General features: G+C 47.0%; 1 protein-coding gene across 1 annotated transcript; it reads right to left on the reverse strand.

Moving 5' to 3' along the window:
• Positions 1 to 210: 210 nt before the first annotated feature.
• Positions 211 to 7,125, reverse strand: LOC132592255 (phospholipase A2 inhibitor and Ly6/PLAUR domain-containing protein-like). Its single transcript, XM_060275264.2, has 5 exons — positions 7,068 to 7,125; positions 6,628 to 6,747; positions 5,080 to 5,238; positions 1,912 to 2,052; positions 211 to 498 (listed from the first exon to the last, which is right to left on the reverse strand). The coding sequence occupies exons 1-5, from the start codon at positions 7,123 to 7,125 to the stop codon at positions 260 to 262; spliced, it is 717 nt and encodes a 238-aa protein (XP_060131247.2). The 3' UTR covers positions 211 to 259.
• Between the last annotated feature and the right edge of the window lie 645 nt (positions 7,126 to 7,770).

The following is a 7,770-nucleotide window of genomic DNA, read 5'->3' on the forward strand; positions in this document are numbered from 1 at the left end:
AAAAGTTGTGGCCTATTTGAACCCAAACTATATGCTGCTGTCTTGTCTGGTAATTTATTATCTAGGGAGCAGCGAGGTCATGGGGCCTTGGCAGGCAAGTGTAAGGTTTTAGAGATTTTAGAGAAATATGGGGGAATGGAAGTTCATGCTGAAAATTAGTGCGTTCCTCCTTGAAGAAAAAAGATGAAGACACTGATCACGAGTAAGAAAAACCGTAACATTTTATTTGTAATTCCTGAGACCTCGGCACATAGGATTGTTACACAGGTGAGGATGCAAACACAGAGAAACTCAATAAAGCAATAACATTTACAAAGGGGGATCCAGTTAGCTGGATGGCTGCAGAAGGGTCATAATGCCCAGTTTCCCCCTCAGTGCAAACTGCATATTCAGTCACAACATAGAGTTTTCCTGCATAGGGCACAAGGTCATTTCTATCCAAGGAACAAGCTCCATCAGTTGCGCAGCCTTTGATGGAGAAGTTTCCTTCCGGTAAACCTGCAGAGAGAGAGAGAGAGGAGAAAAGACTCAAAATGAGAGGAAGAGCAGGTCCCCTTTCTTCCCTAGCTTGTTTCCCCCTGCATATGATGGGTTGTGTCAGAGTCTAATTGCAGCGGGGGCTTGGCCCAGCTGAATCTGGTGTCCACAGAGCCTCACAGTTCACAGGTTCCCCCAACGGCATACTATAAAGAGGGAATGAAGTCAGGGAGGAGGCAGCAGCCAGCGGTGAAGAATAGATTTGGAAAGCAGATAGATTTAGAAAGACTTAGCAGGGATGGCCCCTCTCATTTTACTGGCTGAGGCGAAATGGGAAAATGTTGCCCCAGTCTCCCCTCCAAAATCTTGCTTACTGGGGTCGTGCGGCTGCAGTGGTGTAAAGAGAGCAGTTTGTCTAACTTTTCTCTGAAGTGCCTTTAGACAGCTCACCTGGGCCACTACCCACCCATGTTGCGTCCTTCATCACTTCCTGCCTGCCATTCTGTCATACTGCCTATGGATGGTCGTGCAAATTACAACATGACGACAGCCTTACATTTATATGTATATAGGAAGAAAAGAAAGATGGGATAGGAAGCAAAAATAATAATAAAGGAGTGAAAATAAAAGGAAGGTGGGATCTAAAACTTAAAAGAAAAGAATAATAGTCACCCTGAGGGGTTTTCTGAAATTTCAGTGAGGGAAATGGCACACACCAGCCCCTGGGAGCGTTGTCTGTGGTGAAAAGTACTATGTTGGGCAAAGTTTTGGGAAGCCTATTCTCTGTCTACACTTGCCTCCCATCCTTAATTTTGATTTGGGCATTCTTTCTGGAGAAGTTTCATCTCAGCCTTACTGTTTGCTAGTAGGAGGCAAAGAGGGACATGGGGTGAATGTTTTCTTTAAACACACACATGCAGAGTGGGGGTCATAACTGTGCCCAGTGATCATAAAGTCAATTTGAGAGTGTGTAGTGAGGTCACATCCGCTCCTTATTTACTTTTAACACATGCATATGCCACTTTAAGAGTTGTACCTTCCTCCAAAGAATCCTGGGGACAGTAGTTTGTTAAGCATATTGACCCCATAGAGCTACAGTGTCCAGCACTCTTAACAGACTACAGTTACAAGGACTCGTTGCACTGTCAAAGTGGTACAAGACTTCTTGAAATGCAGGGTGTGGGTTTGACCTAAGTCTCACAGAGTCCTGTTGCCTTTTTCACAAGTTAAGGGGCTGTGGATAAAAGATTCCTCCTTGCCCTACCATCACCCACTTCCCAGGTTCATCCTACTTTCCAACCACAACCCAGGTGGAAAAAGGGGAAATTAATGGTAAGGCAGAAGCCATCTTTAAGGGCTTTCAACAAAGCTCCTTGGAAAGGTCCCAGTAACAGCAGGGTTTGTGTGTGTGTGTGTGTGTGTGTGAAGAAATACCAGCGTATAGCCCAACAAGGGAAATGCACTTTTCTTCGATTCCGGTGCATTCGACGCGCTCTTGGGCCTCGCAAGGGCCCTGGTTAAAACTCTCACACCCTGGGCAAGTCAACCCGTTTTTGGTGGAACTCGCAGGAGTCACTGGAAAACAATCAGAGGAAGATCTCACGTGAGCAAGGGCAGCGAGAGGTAGCTCTGGTGAAACTGACTCAGCCCATGGACCTAAGCAGACACGGTAAGCCCCAAACTTATGCACATTTAACTTGTGCACTTTCAGCTTTATGAGCCTTATTATTATTATTATTATTATTATTATTATTATTATTATTATTATTATTATTGGAGGAAAAAGAGACTCTGGCAATCCCACCTGCCATTGAACTCAATGTGTCCTCACCATACACAATTTTGGCTTTAGCTGTGATCCCCAGAACCTAAAACCCATGTAAATTGTAGTCTGTGCCATGGTAGTCTTGAGGCTGGATTACTGCAGCATACTCTATCTGGCCTGGAAGCTTCAGCTAGGGAAGAATGTTGCAGGTGGAGCGGCAATGAGAACAGATCACCGCCAACACATGACACTCCATGGGCCAGGTTGCCCCCAAGAATGAGCCAGATCCACTGGTCTATCTAGTTCAGAATTGTCTACTGGCTGGCAGAAGCTCTCTGGGGTTTTAGGCATGCCTGGAGATGCCTGAGAAGGACACACTGCCAGGGGGCATGAAAAGGGGTCTGCTGGGGCCCAAACTCTGCTTTTTAACATCTGCATGCAGCCGCTGGGAGAGATCATCAGGGGGTTTGGGCTGGGTGTTCATCAGTATGCGGAAGGTCCTGTGTGAGTGCCTGGAGGAGGTTGGAGGATGGATGGTGGCTAACAGATTGAGGTTGAATCCTGACAAGACAGAAGTACTGTTTGTGGGGGACAGGAGGTGGGCAGGTATGGAGGATTCCCTGGTTCTGAATGGGGTAACTGCCCCTGAAGGACCAGGTGTGCAGCCTGGGAGTCATTTTGGACTCACAGCTGTCCATGGAGGCGCAGGTCAATTCTGTGTCCAGGGCAGCTGTCTATCAGCTCCATCTGGTACGCAGGCTGAGACCCTACCTGCCAGCGGACTGTCTCGCCAGAGTGGTGCATGCTCTAGTTATCTCCCGCTTGGACTACTGCAATGCACTCTACGTGGGGCTACCTTTGAAGGTGACTCGGAAACTACAACTAATCCAGAACGCGGCAGCTAGACTGGTGACTGGGAGCGGCCGCCGAGACCACATAACACCGGTCTTGAGAGATCTACATTGTCTCCCAGTACGTTTCCAAGCACAATTCAAAGTGTTGGTGCCGACCTTTAAAGCCCTAAATGGCCTCAGTCCAGTATACCTGAAGGAGCGTCTCCACCTCCATCATTCTGCCCAGACACTGAGGTCCAGCACCGAGGGCCTTCTGGCGGTTCCCTCGTTGCGAGAAGCCAAGTTGCAGGGAACTAGGCAGAGGGCCTTCTCGGTGGTGGCGCCTGCCCTGTGGAACGCCCTCCCAACAGATGTTAAGAGGAAAACAACTACCAGACTTTTAGAAGGCAGCCCTGTTCAGGGAGGCTTTTAATGTTTAATAGATTATTGTGTTTTATTTTTCTGTTGGAAGCCGCCCAGAGTGGCTGGGGAAACCCAGCCAGATGGGCGGGGTATAAATAATATATAATTATAATTATAATTATAATTATAATTATAATTATAATTATAATTATAATTATTATTATTATTATTATTATTATTATTATTATTATTATTATTATTATAAACTGCAACAGACCAGTAGTGTCTGCAGATGTAGGAAGCGGCCTCATAGAGTCAGACCATTGCACCAACTAACTTAGCACTGCCTGCACTGACTGCCACAGGTGCTCCAGGGTTCCAGCTTGGGCTGGGCGATAGATTATCCCAAATTGGTTTGAAGTTCGCATCGTGGTTTTGTTTTCATGATGTATCACGAATCATGATTCGTGTGCATTATGCAAAAATCTCAATGTGGGGAAAACCGAGAAGACAGTTAATGCTTCTACATAGCTCCATCCTCATTTCAGACGTCAGGAAATATTGTTATGTTGCTATGTTTAGCTGGTGAAATATCGAGATGTTGAAGACCAGATATCACACAGTCCTAATTCCAGGCAGGGGACATTCCCAAGTCTTTCCTGGAGATGCCAGGAGTTGAACGAGGGACCTTCTGCAAGGAAAGCGCTCTACCACTGAACTAAGGACCTTTCCATGCATTGAGGTCTTCTGCTGAGACCCTCCTTCACCAGACAAATGCTCTTCAGTGGCATGGGAGATGGTCTTCTCAGCAGAGGCAGCAGTTGCAGAACACCCACCCCAACGAGATTTGCATGCCACCTTCCTTGCTATCTTTTTAGCATCAGGCAAATACAGTTTTTTATTTACCCAGGCATTTTAACCAGTTGCAAATCCTAGCCTGCTTTCAAGGGGTCTGTGCGCTGCTTGATTTTAGTGGGGTTGCTGCTGTGGTTCTTGAATCGTGGCATTAATTTTTGTTGTTACACAGCCCTGAAATCCAAAAAAAATAAAATGATGGAAGGTGGTACACGACTCCTTTCTTTCCTATGATGTGGGGTTTGCCTTCTAGGAGTCAGCAAACCCGTATTTACTGATGGGAGAAGTATAATAAACTAAGGTATTATTTGGGAGTGCAGATCAGGAAGTTTAACTAGGAGAACAGAATGCATTGTAGCTTCATCAATGGCATATTGAGTACAAACAGAAAAGTGTGCATCTTTCACTGTGTGACTATTTACAGATATATTTATATAATCTTTGGAAATATTTTAAATTAAAATCACAGATCAATTTTTTGCATTTAAATAATAATATTTCCTTGCATTTATAATATAACAATAATCAAGACCATTATAATAAACGCCTTTCTTTGGCCAGAACTGGATGGTGGCACACCGGGGGTGGGGGTGGGGGGGACGTCTTCTGAGAACTCCTTTAGGTCACTGGTTCAAGGTCACCCATTGCAGATTTGCATCCCTATTAGGGTTGCCTTATGAACCTACCGACTCAAACCTCATGGCCCACCACCGTCCTCAAGAGGGAAGCAACCAAAGGGACACACACGCAGCCTTGAAACACTCCGCAAGCTCAATCAATACTCACTACTTAGAACCAGTTCTTCGTTGCATCCAGCTGTTCCACAACAGGCTATGTTGCTCCGGATTTGCCTGTCCGTGGATGTGCTCAGCGTGAAGGCTCCTGGCTTGCAGCCACTGCGGTTGATGCAGCTTTTGTACACCCCAGTGGGGCTGACACCTCCGCCTGGAGAAAAAGAGGATGTCAATATTCCTCGTGAGCATGGGAGAAATGTTGTGTCGATTGGATCAAAAGCCTATCAGCAGGGACTGCCTCCTCTGATCGGACCAATGGCACGTGTAGCCCAGCATCCTGTTCTCACGGGGCAAAACCTATGGGAAGCCTGAAAGCAGGTTCTGAGCATAAGAGCCATAGCTGCCAAGTTATCCCTTTTTTACAGGGATTTTCCCTTATGCTGAATAGGCTTCCTCGCGAGAAAAGCGAAAACTTGGCAGCTATGATAAGAGCACCCTCCCTTCCTGGGGTTTCCAGCAACTAGAATCCAGGAGCACGCCGCCTCCGACAGAGGAGGTAGAACATACCCATCAGAGTCAGCAGCCGCTGCAAGGCTTCTCCTTCATGAATTTGTTTAGAAGATTCAGGGTGGATAAAAGAAAGTACACCTTCACACAACCCGTGGTAAAAACTATGGAACTCGCTCCCACAGAAGGCAATGATGGCCACCAAATCAGGTGGCTTTAAAAGAGGATTAGGCAAATTCATGGCCACTAGCCATAATGGCTATGCTCTGGCTCCACAATCAGAGGCAGCAATGCTTCTTCTTCTTCATCATCTTTTCATTAGTTTTTACTGAAGCTTTTATGTGCCACAAAGTTCATAAACAAATACATATAGCGTCTCCACTTTCCATTCAGGGAGTCTTTTTTGCATGAGACACTATTGCCACAGACACTGTGCAGTTGGGGGAAAAGAGAGGGGAGTGGGGGGGAGAGTGAGATGGGGGGGGTAATAATGATCTTTCATTCTATTGCATGGTGTCTGTGCAGGGTTTTTGTGTCAGCATCACACGGGTAGGTTCTTTATTTATAAATCTGTTCATTTTTATTGACATTGCGAGAGATTGGGGTGGTCCAGAGCTTGGATGGTTGTGTCTGGTTGGTTGCAGTGTGGTTTCTTTGTATGTATGTGTGCTGGGCAGAGCGGTTGTTGGGTCAGATTAGCCATATCGATGCATATGCTGTTGTGGGGCACAGGTCTTTGCCTTGTTGTGCTTTATATGTGATACAGGGGAGCCACACCGAGGTGAAGGGGTCCTCCTTTGCTTGTCCCAATGCTTGTGACGGTTAGCTTTCCTAGTAGGGTGCAATGCTTCTGAATACCAGTTGCGGGAAATCACAGGAGGGGCGGAGTGCTCTTGTGCTTTTTGCTGGTTTTCCGTAGGAATCTGGACTAGATGGGCCATTGGCCTGATCCAGCAGGCTCTTCTTACGGCTTTAAGTCACCCAACCAACTCTGTGGCTGAGCAGGGATTTGAACTCATTCCTCCCTAGTGGAGAAGGACCAGAAGCCTACTCTCAGGGAGTGCCTACGGCATTTGCCAACAATTGCACCCACCTAACGTGTTGAACGTCGATAGGGCAACACACACTAGCTCTTTATACGGGCAATGTATCATCTTGCATGTGGCGTCTCCAAGCTCACACTTTGCACACGATAAATTCCTACTGGCAGCTTCTGGAAGCAGAAAGAAAGGATGGAAGATCGTTACAGAAGGGACTATAGGGCTCCAACCTGGGGGCTTTGTCGTGGGTCAGCTGGGAGGTGGCCCTGGGTCCATGGAAGTCAGGAGGACCCACTCTGGTGGCAGGAGGGGGAGTGGAAACAGAGAGCCATATGCACATTACCCCTCTGTAGCCGAGACGGGTCAACTGCAGAGGAAAGCCTGATAGCAAAAGGAGGGGTACAGCTGGGTTTATGGTCTATTTGCCCAAGAAGCTCCCCATCCCGAAGCCTGGATCTGCCCATGTAAATAAGGTTTAATGAAGACCACTCACCATTAACAGGCAGCAGAAGAATGCAACAAGTAAGGCAGTGGAACAGGATTATTTTCATCATTCCTTAGAGAAAGAACGGGCAAGTCCGGCACGGAAAAACTGAGAGGCCTCAAAAACTGCAAGGTGATTGTTTTGTTTAACGCCTGTACTGCAAAGGTAAACTTAGATATTATACATGTGTGTGTATAACATCAAGGTTAGCCAACGTAGTGCCCTCTGGATATTGTCGGAACATAGCTTACTTTATTCCTGGACATTGGCCGTGTTGACCAGGGCTGGTGGGAATGGGGGTATGGCAGAAATATGGAGGGTACCATTTTGGCTGCCTCTGGCATACATGGTCAGCTAGCTGCTGGGAACCACAAGTCATGAGAGGGCTGGCTTTTGCACTCAGGCCCTGATTGCCAGCTTCCAATGGGCATCTGGTTGGTCACTGTGAGAAGTGGAAGCTGCCCTAGATGGGTGTTTAGCCTGATCCACCTGGGCTGTTCTGAGGTTCTGCTTCTCTGTGCAGCGTGGCTGAAACCACACATTTCCTTAACCCCGTCCCAATCAATCACAATTCAGGCCCGACTTTGTCGCTTGACCCCCCCCCACGTCCCCAAGAAGTAGGGCTTCAAGAGTAAGTGGTTTTCTTGCATGTGTTTCCCAGCAGTGCCTGTGAGAAGCCCCCACCACCACAACAAAGAAGCAATCAGGGAAT

This window comes from Zootoca vivipara, chromosome 6 (genome assembly GCF_965207765.1).
Source record: "Zootoca vivipara chromosome 6, rZooViv2.hap1.1, whole genome shotgun sequence".
In the NCBI taxonomy this organism is placed as follows: domain Eukaryota; kingdom Metazoa; phylum Chordata; class Lepidosauria; order Squamata; family Lacertidae; genus Zootoca; species Zootoca vivipara.

What these genes read in the sequence shown, in the direction of transcription:
- LOC132592255 (XM_060275264.2), bottom strand. Translation starts at nt 7,125, where the DNA reads ATGAAAATAATCCTGTTCCACTGCCTTACTTGTTGCATTCTTCTGCTG. An exon ending in ATCGACGTTCAACACGTTAG is followed by an intron (nt 5,239 to 6,627) that starts GTGGGTGCAATT and finishes CTTTTTCTCCAG; the next exon opens with GCGGAGGTGTCAGCCCCACT. An exon ending in CGAAGAACTGGTTCTAAGTA is followed by an intron (nt 2,053 to 5,079) that starts GTGAGTATTGAT and finishes ATTGTTTTCCAG; the next exon opens with TGACTCCTGCGAGTTCCACC.